General features: G+C 39.2%; 1 protein-coding gene across 1 annotated transcript; it reads right to left on the minus strand.

Moving 5' to 3' along the window:
- Positions 1 to 4710: 4710 nt before the first annotated feature.
- LOC123504976 (elongation of very long chain fatty acids protein AAEL008004-like) lies at positions 4711 to 11413 on the minus strand. The gene is made up of 9 exons (XM_045255961.1): positions 11259 to 11413; positions 7664 to 7823; positions 6957 to 7252; positions 6678 to 6758; positions 6472 to 6528; positions 6125 to 6230; positions 5627 to 5799; positions 5369 to 5494; positions 4711 to 5248 (listed from the first exon to the last, which is right to left on the minus strand). The coding sequence occupies exons 2-9, from the start codon at positions 7716 to 7718 to the stop codon at positions 5132 to 5134; spliced, it is 1011 nt and encodes a 336-aa protein (XP_045111896.1). The 5' UTR covers positions 7719 to 7823; positions 11259 to 11413; the 3' UTR covers positions 4711 to 5131.
- Between the last annotated feature and the right edge of the window lie 8587 nt (positions 11414 to 20000).

The raw sequence follows: 20000 nt of genomic DNA on the forward strand, positions 1-20000 counted from the left end.
GCACATAAAAATGCAAGTTGAAATAAAGTCAATAGAGGTTTCTGTTTCATTTCTCAAAAAAGAAAAGATACATATAGTGTATGCATTTTTTGTACCTTGTTACTTTCGGAGATGCTTTGACAGTTCATTTTACTCACTGCGGTTTCCATGATAAAATTTTAAGACGTGAAAGATAAGTGCACGATAAGAAAGGTCACCTGTTTGACGGAACATGATCTCCCGAAGGCATGTGCAGGTTGAGTGAGTGTTGTTGCTCGGAGAAAATACTCATCACTACGCCCAGTAGAGGGAAGCAGCTAGGCAAGTGTTGTTCCGGTTGTAATATTTCTATGGACATCTTTTCTGGTAGCAAGACGAGCTGCAAGCCTGATTGGCGTATTTAGTACAGGTACTACAATGTGGAGATCTGATGGTTTCTTCCTGCTTCTCTTGTTTTCTATGTTCTAATGGTCTTACGAAAAAAAAAAAAAATGTGCTCTTTGACTGTTCCATTTTGCTTCTCAAAAAAAAAAAATAAATAAATAAGTAGAAGTTCAGATATTTTACTCAATTTATTCTTATCACGATAAATTTGTACTCCATTTCTCAGCTCACTTGCTAGGTGATAAATTCTACGAGTCATTGCAAAGATAAAAGCTTGAGAGCTCCTAATTTATTAGTTTCTTTTTTTCAATTAAGACAGGACAAATTTTGTGCTGTTCAACACTTCAAACACTCAACTCCTTCCTCTGTGCATTCGACATTACCCTTGCAGATCATTATTCTCTTTTCCCTAACGACACTCAACTTTTCAACTTTCTTTTTACTGTAGATTGCTATATACTGCCACCCTTATTCCGTCAGTCTCGCTAAGTGGGTAGGGTTGCCACGTCCATCTAAAAAATAAATAAAAAATACGGAATATAGTAAAGTTGGAAGAGTGATGGCGAATGGAGAAAGTTTTAACAGGGTTTGAAGACAAGTTCTTCAATATTATCCTCTATCACAGTGGTTCTTAACCTTTTTCAGTTCCCGCACCCCTTGATATCTCAGAAAGATTTCTCGTACCCCCTCCATTATGAATACTATACAAACATGAAAAAAATAGTGATAGTGTTTACAGCACTAACTTAAAAAAATTAGACAATTACAGTAAGAGAAAAATTAAGAAAATATATGTTTTGCTTTCTCATGGTAAATATACGGTACCATTGCACTGGCTACCATGTCTCGTACCCCTGAGTTTCGTACCCCTTGGGGGTACAGGTACCCCAGGTTAAGAACCACTGCTCTATCAGGAGCAATTAAGGTTATCTGTACTAAATACCAGGATTATTTCAGAATTTATCATTGGAGTTGTAAGTAAAATATTGAAGCCATGAGTAATTAGTTTCCCATTCACGTCGATATATCTGAAGGCACTTCTGCTTCGTCATCTTTGTTTGAGGAGGGGGAGCGGGCGAGATGGCTTAGTATTAGTGATAGCAGAAATGAGAATTGGCACAACAGCAGCAATCGCCAAGCGTACCTCATCTAGATTGAGAGTAACTCTTATTACTGGTTGAAGTGGAAGGAGAGACTATACGACGCGTACTGATCACGTATCGCACTACGATTCTTACCAAACTCGTATTTTTTTTTGTTAACTGTTTAAGTTTTTGTCTCAATATTTGATGATGATTTTGAATGAATGATATCATTTGATTGACTATTCATACCGCGTTATACGGAACAAATTGCTGTACACGGTCCGAGTGTAGGTTGGGCTTCCTTACTCGGGGCAACGGTTTCCTAGCACGTGGGCTTTAAGATAGGAGGTATCCCCAAAAGTATCCCCTTTAGCCCATAAATTCCCGTGAAAAGCCGACATGGTATAAATAAAAAAAAAATATATATGGCATTCCATATCCCTTTAAAACTGAAATCAACATTTCGGTCTTCAGTACAGAGAGGTGGTCACTTTACTAATGGGTGATCCGAAGTGAGCGCAGACCAGATTCATCCGAAGGCACGTCCCTTATTGATGCACACACGATCACATTATACTCTTGCCATTTACCCAGATTTTCATATTCAGAATGTTTTCAATTGGGACTTTAACTGGTAAAAGGAGTGAAAATTATTTAGATAGAAAAAAAAAAAGGGAAAGCTGCCTATATAACACTATTCAGCTGTCTTGTCCAACATGGACAGAGGGAGGCGAAGTTTATAGACTAGCTTAGCCCGCAGACAATGTGTGTTTCTCACTCTTTAATCTTTCACTATAAATACTGTATCTTTCAGCTTCCTATCACTTTAACATATTTAAGACTACCAAACGCTTCCAAATAAACTGGCCAATTCTTTCATGATTCTTTATTTATTTACAGAGATTGGCTAATAGTTTTGTACAAGGATTTTCTTTCTTTTATAGTCCTTTACCGGCCTTCCTTCGAAGTCAAAAGAAAAAAAAAGTCAAGGTTGCACAAGTGGTTAATTCCTCCATCAAGAACCTCCCTGCAATTTTCTGCACTAAAAAAAATCAGGTTGTTGCTTACGGATTGATCTTTTATTTTCTATTATCTTCAATGTAAAACTTTCACTGGTCGTCTCATGAACTTGTTTGTGGGGAGTCGATTAGACCAAGGAGAAAGTGTGGCTATAGCGATGAATAGACTGAAACGCAAGAAGGAAAGCACAAGTTGTTCGCTTGACGGAAAAGGAATAATTTACGACCGTAACATTTCCTTTTATACATAGCCATGAGCGAGACAATAGCTGTAACAGAAAAAATAATAACCTCCACTAACTCCACAAGGCAGTGCCAACAGCATCATCATCAACATAAAGCTGCAATGCAATGCAAAGAAGGAGGAGCAGGAGTTACTATGGGATATTAGCGAGGCATGAGTAGCATGTGCTGCTGCGTTGAATATGGTCATTGTTGTGACGAGTCATTGCTAAAAATCAAAGAAAATATGACGAAGTGAAGAACTTTCTATCGGCTTTTACATTTTTGCAGAGTTCACAGATCACGATACCATATCATACCGGTTGCGTCAGTAAAGAGCGGTGCGTGGTTACGATATCGGTGTGGACTTGTAAAGCATCCGGGTTCACAACCTTAGAGGTAATGCTTGTTTCCTGTGTTTTACTTCAGAGCTTATAATCGTGGCCATGTTGCTCATTGTTTTATAACTTTCACTGAGCTGTGTCCTGACGTCACACACACACACACACACACACACACACACACACACACACACACACACACACACACACACATTTCACACATATTCTAGCACAGTTTCCCTGCAGTTGAGAAAATATCCACAATCGTACCAACACGAAAAAGTCGCTCTTAACTGCTGTTGCTGTATTCTCTTTATACCATCAGGCCATTAACCTCATGTATTAGTTGTTGACTTTGCAGGACCTCGCTGGTGTCTACCACAAGGCCTCTCATGCACTATACATGCATCCAATAGGTGTCTCCTTCACACACTGTGATGCGAGATATGTTCGAAGACAAGAAACAGAAAGGGAAATTAAAAGCATCTTGCCCTGAAGAGGTGACGCTACGTGTAACCAATTGCAGTATTTTACTTTCGTAACAAAAAATCCTGAAGACTTCCAGATTTACAATACTTATAGCACTGGAGACATTGTAGAGGTAGTTTAGCAAATCCAATTTTGATATATATTTTAGCATCACGTTCAGAGAATACAAGATTGGATAGGATTACATCTTTGCATTATCCATCCGCTTCTCTTTAGTCCATCTCATTTTCGCCTTCATCAGACTTTCAGTAAAGGTGAAAGTAGTGAGTGAGGGTGAAAGTGGAGTAAAGGAACGAGACTTACAGGTCGCCACGACAAGGATGTTCATGCCTTCAAGGAAAGACTTAAGGAGAGTGATGAGGGTGAGGGAGAACTGGGAGTGTCGGGGTGCCGGGGTGAGGCTTCGGGAGTGTCGTTCACTGCAAAAATGGTCGATGGAAATTGTAAGGAAATAAGACGAGCTTTATAGGAAGCACAGGTACAGAGACACAGGCCGTGAGGTGAGGAGAAAACGCTGGACCTGGACCCACTTGTAAGTAAAATGATCTCTCTCTCTCTCTCTCTCTCTCTCTCTCTCTCTCTCTCTCTCTCTCTCTCTCTCTCTCTCTCTCTGTCTCTCTCTGTTTGCATTTTTATACTAAGCCTTAGCACTGAACTTCAATGGTGTCATATTTGCAATTTTTTAAAATTTCGGGTATGTAAAAGAGCTTCAGCTCAATAGATCATTGTCCACTATTTGATCCATGATATGTTATGTTATGTAATACATTTGGACCAATAAATGTATCAGTATCAGTATCAGTATCTCTCTCTCTCTCTCTCTCTCTCTCTCTCTCTCTCTCTCTCTCTCTCTCTCTCTCTCTCTCTCTCTCTCTCTCTCTCTCTCTCTCTCTCTCTCTCTCTCTCTCTCTCTCTCTCTCTCTCTCTCTCTCTCTCTCTCTCTCTTCCTTGAATGTTGTAATGATGACACACACACACACACACACACACACACACACACACCATAAGAATCTGTGTGTTAGTCATCCACATTATTGGAATGAAATTGACAAGTTGGTACCAGCACATGTTCAATCACTCCAACTGTTGTAAGATTATGGTGTTGATATGAATAGAGAGAGAGAGAGAGAGAGAGAGAGAGAGAGAGAGATGTATGAAAATGTAAAAAATGGATTCAGTAATACAGTTAGCATTACAATAAGATGTATTTACTATAGAACACTTAACATTACTCCTTATGTCATATACAAAGTAGACCAACATTTACATTAAACAAGAAACGAACACTGAGTCACCATGTCGACCCCTCGAGTATCTACTTTGAAGGGTGGGCGTGACACACAATATTCACGCGTGGTATACCTCTCCACCTTAACCGCGAGTCCTCCACGGAAACTATAGCAATCACATTACTTTGTATATAATAAGAACTTTCCCTGAACATATTCCCGAGACGGGACGAATGAAACTTTATGCCCACAGTTTTGCCATTAAAGAAAAGTTATGGCGATCGTGAGCAATCTACCTCGCTGCCACATGCTTAACTCTTGTTCTACGCTCACGAGAACTGAACCCTTTCCCAGGGATGAGGCGCTACTTTTTGGGAATGACATCAGATTCGGGTTCGCGCCCGCACCAGTTCTGCGCGATACACGTCCGTCATAATGGTGGTGGTGGCGTCCGTCTGAACACTCAACTTGCTGGAGGTTTCTCGGCTAGACATCACCATCTGTTGATATTTAGATTAACGGTAAACCTACTTTTTTCTTGTTATTCATTCGGTGTTTAAATTTCACTGATTTATATTGTGTTTACTGCATATTGAAACTGGAACTCCAGAAACTCTTACCTCATTTTTGCTTGTCCTGCGGTATGCCTTGATATAGAAGTCGGTGAAGAGAATCAAGAAGAGCACAGCCATGCTATTGACCCATATCAACAGAACGGGCGGCACTGCACACTCCACGAAGAACACCTGGTGGAAACACGGTTCAGTTTGCCTGTCACAATCCCGGCGTCAGTTTATGCAACACTGCGCCTATAATAATTTGACTTCTTACTTGTGAAAAGTATCTAAAAATGTTGTACCATGTAAAAGTGTACTCACCATCGCGTTCTGCGCCATAACCGTAAGAAACTGAACAATCTGAAGGGTGGTGAGGTACTTCTTCCACCACAGGAAGGGTCGCACGCGTGGCCCCATGGCCGCCAGCAGGTAGTACAGGTACATCACAGTGTGCACGAACGCGTTCAGAAATATTAAGAGGGTTGTGTGTCCCCCTGGAGAAAAAAAGAAAAAAAAATCACACACACACACACACACACACATTATAAACTCCATTTTCACCTTATTACGGCAAATTTCTATTAACAAAAGAATCTTAAGGAAATTACGGAACTGAACTGGCTGATCTGATTAGAATATTTTACATTAATTGGTGCACTTTTTTTTTTCGTTGTCTTGGTAAGTGTTCTTTACATGGAAAAATTAAATAGATACATGAAAAGTACAGAGATATCCATGTATAGTGTCTGTCGTGCTCGCTTACACACACACACACACACACACACACACACACACACACACACACACACACACACTCACCGCTATGATGACGCACGCCGTACCACATACAGACAGGCATCAGTGAGTGGTGACAGACGTGCAGGAGGGAAACGTGTTCGTTCTTCTTGTTCATAATGAAGAAGATCTGCAAGTCACGAGAAGGTAATGGGTGTTGTCTCCATAATCTTTGCGTGCTTTCTCAAAACCTTTTCACCGAGTCGTAATCTCTCTCTCTCTCTCTCTCTCTCTCTCTCTCTCTCTCTCTCACACACACACACACACACACACACACACACACACACACACACAGCGGAAAGTTTTTCTTGTAGTATCTTCAGTAATTATGTTTAACAAACATAATGATAGGAAGGTCTAACTTTACTCACCGTGTCAATGAAGTCCGCAAACTTGGAGAGCAAGTACCAGTAGCCAACTCGTAACATCTGTTACGAAATTTAATGTCAAACAAAAGTTGGTCCTGTAGTGTTGACATTAATACTTTTCAGTGAAAGAAAAAGTTATACAGATGATATTTATATGGATGAATATGGAAACTCAATATATTATAGTGGTTCGTCTAATCAACACTCACCCTCATTGCCTGCGGGTTGCCCGAGTAGTCGCACCTTTGACACACGAACGAATAGCTCCCGAACCAGCCGCCCATGCCCGCCTGCGTGCACCACCAATGAGAAGTCAGTGATCAGTCTGTCATATCGTCCGATAAAGAGGAAACAATTCATATATGCATGTGCACATTTCTTTCTTAATGGATAATTACAACTTTGTTCAACTGAAAACTGTTACTGATGGAAGGATGACAAACATTCCTATAAACTTTAATCAAAACGAAAAATATGAAAAATATCACCTCCCAAAAGAGCCAAGCAGAGAAGACGACCTGGAGGGCGTTGTAGGCCATCATGTAGGGCCTTAGTCCAGAGATAGGCTTCCTGTCTCTCATGTACTGCGGTCCCCACCAGGTGACACCAGCCACAAACAGGAAGCACGCCAGGATAGTCGGTATTGGTGAGGACATAAGGAACCACGAATTCATGCGGGGATCGGGATTCAACTGCCGTGCCACCGTCAAGTCGCCAAACATATAACTTATTGTTAGCATCACTGCCACCCATTTGCCCGTCGTCTTCAGGTTTTCAAGAGGATCTGTCATATGTTTAGATGGTTAGTAATTCCGTGATCCATCATGGAGCAACATGCCATGGATCTTAACAACAAACGTTTCCACATTTTATCCAATGCTTTTAACCTGCTCTAGTGAAAGTTAGTAGATTTTCGACTGCTTTTTCAAGACATCGTGTTGATTTTTATCAAGAACTCTTTATAAAAAAGGAAAAAAGAAAAACGGAAACCACAAGAGCCTTGATAAGCTGTGTGGGTTTTGAGTATTATTGCTACTGAGAATTTAGCGTTTAAGAATGCGAAAGTTTGTCAGCTTACGCTGAGACAGGCGAAGTATAAGCAAATACTAATCCGTGATGATAGTCTGCAGGTGTTGCATGTTTTTAGACAATCAAAAGATATCACGTGTCAAGATGACATGTGTGCACGACTTACCATTCGTTGGGTGTGGCGCGGGGGCGGAGGCGGGAGCGGGGGCGTGAGGCTGCATCTTGTGTCAGGGGCTCGGCAGGAAGGGAGTGAGCAGCGGCTAATCACTGATGAGCACGAGTGGACGGAACAATCCACCCAAGTTTGGAAAGCAGCTTATTAAAACCTGGAAAGAAAGTGTGTTGTAATTCAAGCAGTCATGCATTTTTGTGTCACAGTTTTCTTTTTACTTTCACAGTTAGAAAAAAAAAAAGTATATACCTAGAAAGAAACGGGAAAGTGTTGACTCATGTAACTCGTGTAGTGGAGCATATAGTGTATGTGTGTGTGTGTGTGTGTGTGTGTGTGTGTGTGTGTGTGTGTGTGTGTGTGTGTGTGTGTGTGTGTGTGTGTGTGTGTGTACGGTCTTCATTATGGCTATTATTATGGATGTCTTTTCCTGCTTCTCCGTGAAACCCTGGCGAAACAGTGCGAGAAAAAAAATAAATATATCGCACTGTTTCGCCAGGGTTTCACGGAGAAGCAGGAAAAGACATCCATAATATATATATATATATATATATATATATATATATATATATATATATATATATATATATATATATATATATATATACACACACACACACACACACACACACACACACACACACACACACACACACACACACACACACACACACACACACATATATATATATATATATATATATATATATATATATATATATATATATATATATATATATATATATATATATATATATATATGGGAGAGTAGTTAAGGACAAAAAACAATGAGAAGTTCCCTTAAATGTCCACTTCAGAAAATGTAATAAAATGTAGAGTCTGTAGAGTCAACCAGTTTAGTTTTGTGAGATGTTTTGATATACTTCAAAACACATCAGAATGTACGAGAAAATATAGAAAGAGAAAAGAGTTTCGGCGTTTACCAATAAAAGGTGTGGAAGAGTTAAAATACTAGTTAACTCTTGCATTAGTACGGTAGATAGAACATAGGTGAGAATCAATAGAAAGTATTGTCCGGCTAGGCCGTGGAAGGTTAAGAGGTACGCAGTTAGCAAGTCTGCAGTAAACAAGTAAATGGAAGGAGAGAGTAAGAGATGCAACATTGCTGCATTGAGAAACTGAAAACATTATCAGAAGAGAAGAATGAATAAGATGAGAAGTCTTTGTCTCCACCTTTGCCATAGGTATAAGTTCACTCTTTCTATAGTGGAAGAGTGCTCCTTTTATGGGCTAATGATGTTCCTATATAGAATTAGTAGCTGGGAGAAGGAAAAATATCATCGGAGACGACAAAGAACACCTAACTTTATAGAACCTCTTTTATCAAGAAATGAGATGTGATATTTTTCAATTAGATTTTTGACAGATGACAGTTAAGTGTATATGTCCTTTGCATATCCCCATCCCTGTAAAAGATAAATATTATTGGGTGTTTCTAAAGGAGACAGGATAGTTGTCTAGAAAGTTGAGATGAATGGATTGATGGTGGAACTAAGAAGAACTGTAAGGAACTGAACAATATAAGGAAGGTTGAGGCTTCTCCGCGTGAGTCATGTGTCTGTCAAAAGACGCTCAATGGATCGTCCTATTGTCTTTAGCACTTCCTACAGTCACCATCATTTATCCTTCTTTTTTTTTCAATAATTAGAATTCACACACTTTATAAAGCTTGGAAATAAAACTAAACCATTTACTATTACACAATTTTCAAGTTTCATAAAATCTTCTGAATGCAAGCCAGACCGGAGTACATAAAACCATGACTGTGATGAATAAGTAATTTGTGATGATTTTTAAACTTTGATTATGAAAATGCAATCTTTGACTTGTTATGATCTTTTCATGATATACTCTACGGAACAAAGTTAACTTATTTCTCTGGTGCTGACACGGTTAATCTCTCTCTCTCTCTCTCTCTCTCTCTCTCTCTCTCTCTCTCTCTCTCTCTCTCTCTCTCTCTCTCTCTCTCTCTCTCTCTCTCTCTCTCTCTCTCTCGTGTCTGTGTGTGTGTGTGTGTGTGTGTGTGTGTGTGTGTATGTTGTTCTTGTTCTTCTCTTCTGCGAAAGAAAAGAATTTGAGCTATGGTGAAAGTGAAATTCTCTCTCTCTCTCTCTCTCTCTCTCTCTCTCTCTCTCTCTCTCTCTCTCTCTCTCTCTCTCTCTCTCTCATGCAAGGAAAGCTAAGGACGAAGCGCTCGGGAACTCTTTGTCAAATAAAAAAATTAAGAAAAAAATCGTTGAGACAGACTCCAAATACTGTCAGTTTCACGTTAAGAAACCAATCAACCTGGCCATATATAGGGAGGAAGGTGAGAAAGGTTTATTTAGGAGTCTTTTTCTCTATATCTTTTTTGCAAGCATATGAGATGTGTAGTGGTGAGTAGTATGTAGGGTGCACCACGAAACTACCCCTCTCCATTAGAGGATGACTGGGTTATGATGTGAAAGATGTGTGTACCAGTATCAGTGTGTGATGTTTGATCTGTGTGTGGTAGTGCCGGCCTGGTATGTATGCATATAAATACATGAAAGGAAAAGATACAAACCACCGACAGTGAAATATTATCAGAGAGGCACGCGCCGAGCTCCTACTCACCGAAACACACCAGTTCACAAATCGCCTTGGCTATGATTTTTTACTCGAATCATGGAGAATATTTGAATTTATATACCTGTTGACAATTATGAGCAAGAACAACTTGAGTTAGAGAGAAAGTGAAAGCAGTGTATTTCTTGCTAGTAATCAACAGAGTAAAAGTTCGTATATATTTAACGTGTTGTTTTTTGGCAGCAAAATACAGATGACGTAGAGGCTGAAGACACGCCGTACCACATTCAAAACACCACCACCACCGCCACCACCTCCACAGTACCGCAAAGGCACCAGTATTGTCTGGCAAAAACGCGCATTATGAATGAAATTTGTCACACGTCACGTTGTCTGCTACCATAACATGTTGATGAACTAGTGTGTAGATGACACTTCAGTGATGTTTTCATATTGCTTGAACTTCGTGGATGATGAGAAAAGTGTGTGTGTGTGTGTGTGTGTGTGTGTGTGTGTGTGTGTGTGTGTTGAGATGTGCAGTTTTTAATTTGTCGCTGTATTATTGAAGTTTTTTTTCTTCCTCGGGACTATCATGCAGTTCTTTGCGTTGCAATGACAGTGAGTCGGAGTTTTTATTTGAAACAATAATAAGTCACGTGACGCTCACTCTGTCTCCTTAATGATGTTTGCTGAACAAAGCAGAGCATGGTTATTTTCATGTTACGGAGATGAAATGATAACTGTTTTTGCTGAGAAAATATGCATAAATGAATTTGACCTTAAAATAATTGTTTGTTATCAAAAATATTATAAGTAAATTAATTAGAAACATATACAATGAAACATTGCAATTCAGGTGATGTTTCGAGTCGAAGATGCTAGTTGTTAAACAAACTTTGTCTTTTTATAGTGGCTAATAGCTATATAACATTTACATTATATAGGAATTTAAATCATCCACATAAAGATATCCTTTGGTGGAATGGTACGAATGGAGGCCCCACTCAAACATTTAGTAACTTACTTTGGGTGATCTGTATTTGTTGATGTAGGGGATTAGCGTGGCTGTGAAGGAGGGAGTGACGTGGACCTCAGCGCGAGGTGTTGTACACACTTCAGCTGCCGAGAGGGAACAGATGCGGGCGTTCCTCATCCGCCATCCGGCAGAGCTGGCGGTTGTTGTGGGTCGATGGGCGGGGCTTGAGTGGCTCACTCCCGCTCACTCATTCAACTTTTTTTTCTTTTTCTTTTACGCTCTGGATTAAAGTAGTGTGTTTTGGCTACCATGTTTTGTGGTCTGTTTCGCCCTGCCTTTCCAGTTTCTAGTATCAAAGAGGAGGCAAGTATAGCTGCTACTCGCTATGTCCCGCAGCTACAAGGGTAAAGTATTCAATTTTTGTTTTCTTAATGCGTTTCTTATATCACCTGCTCAGCGATTTTTGCATTGGTTATTTCCAGACTGAACTGAAATTGAAAGAAGAAAAATTAATAAGCCAATCAGAACGGGTGTGTGTGTGTGTGTGTGTGTGTGTGTGTGTGTGTGTAATTCACCACGGTCGTCTGCTGGTCACCCAGCCAGTCTTCCCCATTGTGTGTGTGCGTGCGTGCGTGCGTGTGCGTGTGTGTGTGTGTGTGTGTGTGTGTGTGTGTTATTTTAATGATGACTACAATAAATGACACACACACACACACACAGCATTACCAGATTCTTGTCCTGATTAAGAAGTACTGAATTGATATAGTTAGTTCTATTTTATATATACCATATTTCCTTTCCTTTGAGCAGCCGTAATGGAAGGTCTGCTTGAATGTCGTAAAGGATATTGTTGAGTTAAAGGCAGCACACGTTAACTGTAAAATCAATTTAGGAAAGCTCTCTAATGATATAATTTTGACTTGCTGGGAAGGCACAAGTATAGACCTTAGCACAGTCATTAAGCCCATCTTGTGCCGCTGCCGAATGTCTGGAAACAACAACCGATGTTCACAATAATAGGTAACACTAAGAAAGAAAATAAACGTATATGCATACATAGATAATCAAACAAATAAGTGAATATTCAAATAGATTAAAAGAAATAAGTAAATTAATAAAGGTAATAATTACCACAATATCGCCATAATGATATGGGCCCATACAGATGATTATTTGCTTGTCTTTTGTCATGTACTTGCTCAAATAATGTAACAGTTTCAGGGAGTTTGCACTGTCCATTCATTTTCCAGTGTGCTCTGCAATGAAATAGACTGACATGTACCGTTGTGGATTTAAAGCCAATATTTTGAAACTCGCACGTCCGCAACAACCTCAGAATACGGATGTCTGTGGTGGAGAACTGAACAGTTTGTGATTGAAAATTGCATGAAAGGTAAATTTTTCAAAACTATACAGGTTTTTGGATTTAGGACTGTTCTTAAAAGACCTAGTGGTTGGAGAGTTTGGTGGTCGCCGTGTCTGTGCTCTTTTTCTTTTGTTTTTTCTTTTCTTTTATTTTTTATGGAGGTTGAGTTTCATTCACAATATTAGCTTATAACGTGCACCTGAGCTAAGCAAGCAGAATAAAATGCTTCATCTTTTGTGCCCCGCTGGGATAGTTTTCAGATACTATAATTCAAGTTCCGTTGAAGCAATAATGAAGCAAATTCTTGTGAGGACTGCTGTTTCCACTGCGTCCTGCTGTCAAAATCAGAGTACATATCCTAATATAACAAAGATTGGACAGTCAGTCTTATTGTGTACCGGGATGCATAGTAATATTCATTATCCTAGAAAAACACTCACCAGCAAGGATAGGATTACATGTTGCCTTTCCTGCTTGTTTTTACCTTTGTACTCCACAATAATCAGAGCTGGCTATTTTCATTTACCCTACGGTATAGCTCTCTCTCTCTCTCTCTCTCTCTCTCTCTCTCTCTCTCTCTCTCTCTCCACCAACACACACAGCTTTTTCCTGAGAACACCGCCTTCATGATCACAGCGAGCTTTTCCGCCACTTCCTCGCTCTCTGGCGACGTCATGGTGACGTCATGGTCAGCTCGCGCTATGATTGGCTCTAATTTCGTCCTGGGACGAACCCTTCCAGACTTGGTAAATATGCTACCGGGACACTAAGACTGATGGCAAAATTCGAAGAAAAAGGGTCATTGTTCTTTGCTTATTCTTTTTTTTATGAGAAATCGTTTTCTTTTTACATAAGGTGGCTTTGGATAAGAAGAGCAAAGATTTCACTACAGAAAAGATCCTTTCCTTTCTTTCATAGAGTAGCATGACTTGCTTGGCTTTTGTCTCCATAACCGTGAAGGATGCGTGCGAAGCTCAAGGTCAATGCAAACCCTGCGCGCGAAACATGACACGGTGAAATGTCTTCTCTTACGGCGGTGTCACACTGGCACTTTTTCCGTCGATTAATGCGATTTCCGTCTAGTTTTCAACTTTCCGCATGAACTTATCGCATGAATATGTCAGACGATAGGGATCGTTTCCGTCTGCAAATTTTCCGCCTTTGTTTTGCATACCAAGACCAAGACCACAAGACTTGCCGCGTCTCCTCAACCTGCTTCTACGTGCATTGGTTCTACAACTAACCATGAACGCATTCATGCACGCTTTTTGGCTTGTTTAGCTCGTCTAAGTTTCGTAATACACAATATTACGTTCAGAGCAGCGTATCTTTGCCGCAGCGTGGCCTCCATGTTTGTTTACATTGTGTTGGCCGGAAGTGACGACGAAACACCGTTTGTGTGTGACAGGCCACAGCCAAAATATTGTCGATTTTCTGAAAAACGACGGAAAAAGTAGACGGAAAAAGTGCTAGTGTGACACCGCCTTTAGTGGTCTCAGTGCTGTCATCCTGCGTGGACTGCCGATCTGCCTCATCAGTAGGTAGGCTCCTCTTCCATGCAGCGCAACCGCATGCCTTACTGCAATTCGCCAAAATTGCACTGGACACGCTTGGCTGAGTGTAATCAGAATGTTTTGCATGTGCTTGCTTCATGAGGTGATCAACATTATCTTCACTTTTACTTCTTCCTTATCTGAAGTCCAGACTTTTTCAGAACCAATGCACGTAGAAGCAGGTTGAGGAGACGCGGCAAGTCTTGTGGTCTTGGTCTTGGTATGTAAATAAAGGCGGAAAATTTGCAGACGGAAACGATCCCTATCGTCTGACAAATTCATGCGATAAGTTCATGCGGAACGTTGAAAAATCGACGGAAATCGCATTAATCGACGGAAAAAGTGCTAGTGTGACACCGCCTTAACATTTGCTGTTGTTGTTTGTAGTGACGGTGGTAATGGAGGTGGTGGTGCTGCTGGTGACTACTGATGAAGAGATGTCATTTAGAAAGGATAGAAGTGAAAGTTAGGGAGAGGTAGGCAGGCAGGCAAACAGAGAGAGAGAGAGAGAGAGAGAGAGAATAGGACCGATCGCGATCTGCTATGTAGGTGCCTTCAACCGCCAGATGGGTTAATTATTTCACGGCAAGTTGGTCAACTGGAACGTACTTTTCTGCACGTTTTGTAAATATTAAATGGTTTAATAAAATAGTTATAATCTATCTAAGAATGTACTCGTGGCATATAAGCTAAAAAGTGGAAATATTTATATATGTGTAGAGCGCTCTTCTTTACCATCTCCATTTCTGGGACAAAAAAGTAGAAAATACCATTAATAGGTAAAGCGTAGTTTTAATGCCTTTTTCTTTCCATAAAAAATCAATATGAATTATATTCATACAGAAAATCACAACAATTGATAGTCTTAAGAAATTAACAGTATATAGGATATTGTCTGACATGCACCGAGATTGTTCTATCGAAACGTAAACAAATCTAGTGTGTTAAGAGCCATCGCCACACTCGCTACACAACGACTTCACTATGGATAACACTATGGATATTAGTGAGGATGAACTTAGAAAATGGACAGTGCCAACTCTGAGAAACTTTCTGAGATCAAAAGGCATACCAAGTTCGCTTGTTGTGATTCAGTTAGGAAAATTCGGTTTCGGTAATGTTGGCCAGGTTATTTCGGCACAGACTCCGATTTTTTTTTTTTTTTTTTTAAATGCTACTCAGTGATATTTGCTCTACGATTTTTGAGTGGAGCATTATCCTATGCAGAAACTCTGACAATTTTGATGTATATATATATATATATATATATATATATATATATATATATATATATATATATATATATATATATATATATATATATATATATATATATATATATATATATATATATATATATATATATATATATATATATATATATTAGACTTACAAAAAATAATATGATGGGACACTGGTACATCCATACTTTGCACCATTAGGAAAATATATTTGCATATTTTTATGTCATTTTCAATCAGACACATAGTGAAATAACCAAACGTTTATATTATGAGGAATGTAGGTATGAATATCAATATCAATATATATATATATATATATATATATATATATATATATATATATATATATATATATATATATATACATATATATATATATATATATATATATATATATATATATATATATATATATATATATATATATATATATATATATATATATATATATATTTTTTTTTTTTTTTTAATAGGGCTTCCACAAGAGCGACAGTTCGGAGCGATAGACAGGACCAACTTGTGAATTAAACCAGCTGGCGAACAATTAAAACTACACAGATCGGTGTCAGTTGTCGAATACGGATATCAGGAAGGAAGAAAAAACTGGCTCCGATTAAACTAAGAGCACTTCGTCACGGATACTTGGTTAAGGGAGCTTTTTATCCGCGCATTTTCACTTGGTAATGAATCGTGGCTACTGTGCTGCGCTGGAGTTCGTACAGGGAAGCAAAACTGTCCTTCGTTACGCCTCTCTCTTGGCCACGAGGGAAATAAAGGCGTTAGCTTCACCTCATTAAGGTCCATATTCTGAAACACACACCAATTCACTATTTTCAAAGTTCTAGTTGAAGTGACACGGACTTTTGAAGATGTTTCTGTAATTCTAGTGAAATGTTAACAAGTTTTCTGCTTTATCAACAGGATAAATATTCTTTAGAACTTGGTTGATCGTGCCTGTATTCTTTGAAAATAGTCGCTGTGAGAGAAGGAAGCCTTTCTGAGTATAGCACTAAGGTTCATCACGTCTCGAAGGTGAGCAGGCGTTAAATAAAATTGTCCTTTACGCCTCTAACTTGGCCACAAGCGAAATAAAGACGTCAGCTTTGCCTCATTAAAGCTCATCACGTCTTGAAGGTGAGCAGCATCAAGTAGTATCACAGTCAAGCCAGCGTAACTCAATCACTGCCACTGGGCACACCTTTGACTGACATCTATAATATAAGGCTATTTTTTTCTCCTTCTGTAGCCACCACTGATTATTGTATTGACTGAAAATTGCAATATTGTTTCTTTTATCCTTTTCTTTCTTATAGATATTTATAGAGATTCCATATATTGTCCTTAGAATGTGCGAAGTGTTCCATATCGTAGTGAAAACGTTATTAGTTGCCACTGATGACCATTAGTTAATACAGAATCAGTACCTGATAACACCAGCTGCTTTTTTTTTTTTTTTTTTTTTGGCGTGCTGTTTATTCACGTAAAAAATTAGGTTGGTCAGTAGCTACACAGATAAAAGTAGGTAAGTAAGTAAACTATATTGCCTCTTCCCTGAAAAATAAATAAATAAAAAAAAAGTTGCATTCACAACGTCCGCCAGTTTTAAGTTCAGATGTACCTCGATGCTCTTCTCTTGATCATCTGTAAATACAAACCTACAATTTATTTTTTTTTCTTATGCAGACATTAGTGTTTGTGTGTGTGTGTGTGTGTGTGTGTGTGTGTGTGTGTGTGTGTAATTCACCTCCTCGGGCGCCTGCTGGTCACCCAGCCAGTCTTCCCCATTACGGAGCGAGCTCAGAGCTCATAAACCGATCTTCGGGTAGTACTGAGACCACCCACATCAACACACAACACACACCGGGAAAGCGAGGCCACAACCCCTCGAGTTACATCCCGTACCTATTTACTGCTAGGTGAACAAGGGCCACACATTAAGAGGCTTGCCCATATGCCTCGCCGCTTGCCGGGATGTGTGTGTGTGTGTGTGTGTGTGTGTGTGTGTGTGTGTGTGTGTGTGTGTGTGTGTGTGTGTGTGTGTGTAAGTATGTTTATATGTGGGCAAGCTAGTAAGTACATAATAGCTAGCCAGAGAAAACGCATAAATCGCTTTAGTATGATCATTTATCTCGTGGTCTTGAGTGAACTGTAACCTTTCATGGTCGTCCACGCTTTCTCACCCTACTATCTTGTACTTTCCCGTTGGCGAGGTGCGCTTCCTTTCTCCACCACGAACACTTAAAAGTCCTACATGATCGTCTCGCAGAAAAAGAAAGAACAAAAAATGTTGGGTGTTAATGCAAGTTTTTCCGATTTAATACATACTTATTGCAGTGAACTCTTTCGACATAGAATGTGACAACAGAGCCTTCGTGAAGTTTTGATCATTAAAATCCAGCGCAAAAACCATGCAACAGTTAGAAATAAAAAAAACAAAAGTTGTATATTGAACTATTTTTGATTCTCTGCCATCCGTCCCATTCTATGTTGTTGCTGCTGCTGTTTTTGTTGTTGTTGTTGGTGGTGGTGGTGGTGGTTATGGTGGTGGTGGTGGTGGTGGTGGTGATGATGATGGTGGTGGCGGCGCGCTCATGTATAAAACTATATATCATTGCTTATAATATAATATAGGAATTCAATTTACATGTTCTTGGTTGCAACGCAATTAAAATCTACCTTTTTTAACAAGAGCTTGCTTCTTTTTGTAGAAATATTAAGATTCTATTATCGTTATTTCTTATTTAGTGTTCATAAAACAATAACTTTCTCCTCTAGAGGATAGCAAAGGACACCGACCTACTTTCTCTTCCCTTTCTCTCGATATCTTTCCCTTGCTTCATGCCTTTCCGTATTTCCTCCTCCACCTTTTCCAGTGCAAGATGTAACTATCTCTACACGAAGGAAAAAATACACCATACACATCCTTCCAATACTGCCGTGTGTGTGTGTGTGTGTGTGAAGGACAGTGATACAGACAAGGTTGGATAGAGGTTAGCTGTAATTGTAAAACACAAGTATACTCCTATATTGCCTAGCGATTGTTATTTACATAGGATGAAATTCTCTGCTCATCTACTCATGAGTGTGAATAGGTTGAAATTTCGATGCGGTTGCCTTGTACCACATTCTCAAATACTGTGGCTTCCTAATTCCACCACGAGTATTTCTTACAGCTGGATGGAAGAAGAGGAAGCTGTCGAGTTTTCAAGACTGTTTTTGTTACTTTGATGATATTTGCGCAAATGTTCACGAGAAAATGTTCATGACAAAACCTGCAGATAATTTTTGCGGCGTTTGAAAATAATCCTGATAAGAATGACAGTTTTTTTTTTCAGTATTAATCAATGCTATTTCTTCCTTCATCCTTTCTCTGCCTCAATTTTTATATGATTTTATTCCTTGAATATATCATAGGAATCCATTTTTTTTCTCTGTATTTTTTGTTATCCATTTATTAATTTATTTTTAGTAGAAAACGTAATGCTGTGCGGTAATATGCTGACTGAAGTAACAAGACGCAAGACGAATGGAAGAAGACAAAAAGCTTATTGTGAACTAAAGGCAGTTATTACTCTTTCGTGTATACAGAAGACTATACGAGGGTGAGCTCCGGAAATTGTTACTGTTATATCTAAAGTCCATTTCATAATATTCTGAAAGGCATCGGAGTGTGTAACGTCTTCCATTCTCGGATTCTCGGGTGACTCTGCTTTCTCTCATCTCAATGCTGGTTTTTTGCTCAGTCATGCAACTTCCTCTCTTGCTTTCGTTACGTACCTCAAGAAACATGCGTATGCTACTTCTCTTACCCATCACCCCCTACCCACCGTTCTCTCTCTCTCTCTCTCTCTCTCTCTCTCTCTCTCTCTCTCTCTCTCTCTCTCTCTCTACTTATGGGATGCTAATGCAGAGGAGTGATATGAGCGTGTGACGCCTGCTAATAGTCCCTCCTCCACTTGATGTACTGCATCTTTCAAGATTATAGAGACGAAAAAAACTTACCATAAAGGAGTGTTCCAGCGACTGAGATTGCCCATGGTGTTATGAATTCTCTCGGCACGCGTGTGTGAAAGATTAAAGAGTGATAGAAATACATTGTCTGCGAACTTATAAGTTCGTCTAAACCCCACACCTTTCCTCCCAGCTTAAGACAAAACTGCTAGTTAATTTTGTCTTGCCAGTTCTTTTTTTTTTTTTTATCGAAATTGTTTTCACGAACTTTACCAGCTAAAATGCAATTGAAAATCTCTTGAATATAAAACTCTGGGTAAATTATTACCTAGAGTATCGTAAGTGCATCAGTAAGTTGTCCCTCAGAAAAAGGAAAAGGAAGAGATGTGACTTCAGATCAACTTTGCCTGAAATCCGTGACAGAGGAATAATTTCTCAGAACACTTGACAAGCCGCTATATCTATATGTACTGTACAGTCAATATTTCTAAGCATGGCCACTTCTATATAGTGATTCAATCAGTACCAGAGGAAGCTTTCACAAACCAACTTTTTTTTCTCCTCATCAGTAACTCTTAGCTTTTCCATCAGTACTACTGAATATATTCGGCGTCCAGACACCTGACATTTGACAAACTGGTAACCGTATCCAAAAATATGTTGACCACCTGACTTC

Source organism: Portunus trituberculatus, chromosome 17 (assembly GCF_017591435.1).
Source record: "Portunus trituberculatus isolate SZX2019 chromosome 17, ASM1759143v1, whole genome shotgun sequence".
NCBI classification, from domain to species: Eukaryota; Metazoa; Arthropoda; class Malacostraca; order Decapoda; family Portunidae; genus Portunus; species Portunus trituberculatus.

Coding starts and splice junctions, on each gene's coding strand:
- LOC123504976 (XM_045255961.1), bottom strand. CDS start 7,718: ATGCAGCCTCACGCCCCCGCTCCCGCCTCCGCCCCCGCGCCACACCCA. Junction 6,759..6,956: donor CTGCTTGGCTCTTTTGGGAG/GTGATATTTTTC, acceptor TGGTGCACGCAG/GCGGGCATGGGCGGCTGGTT. Junction 6,231..6,471: donor TTGCGGACTTCATTGACACG/GTGAGTAAAGTT, acceptor CGTGACTTGCAG/ATCTTCTTCATTATGAACAA.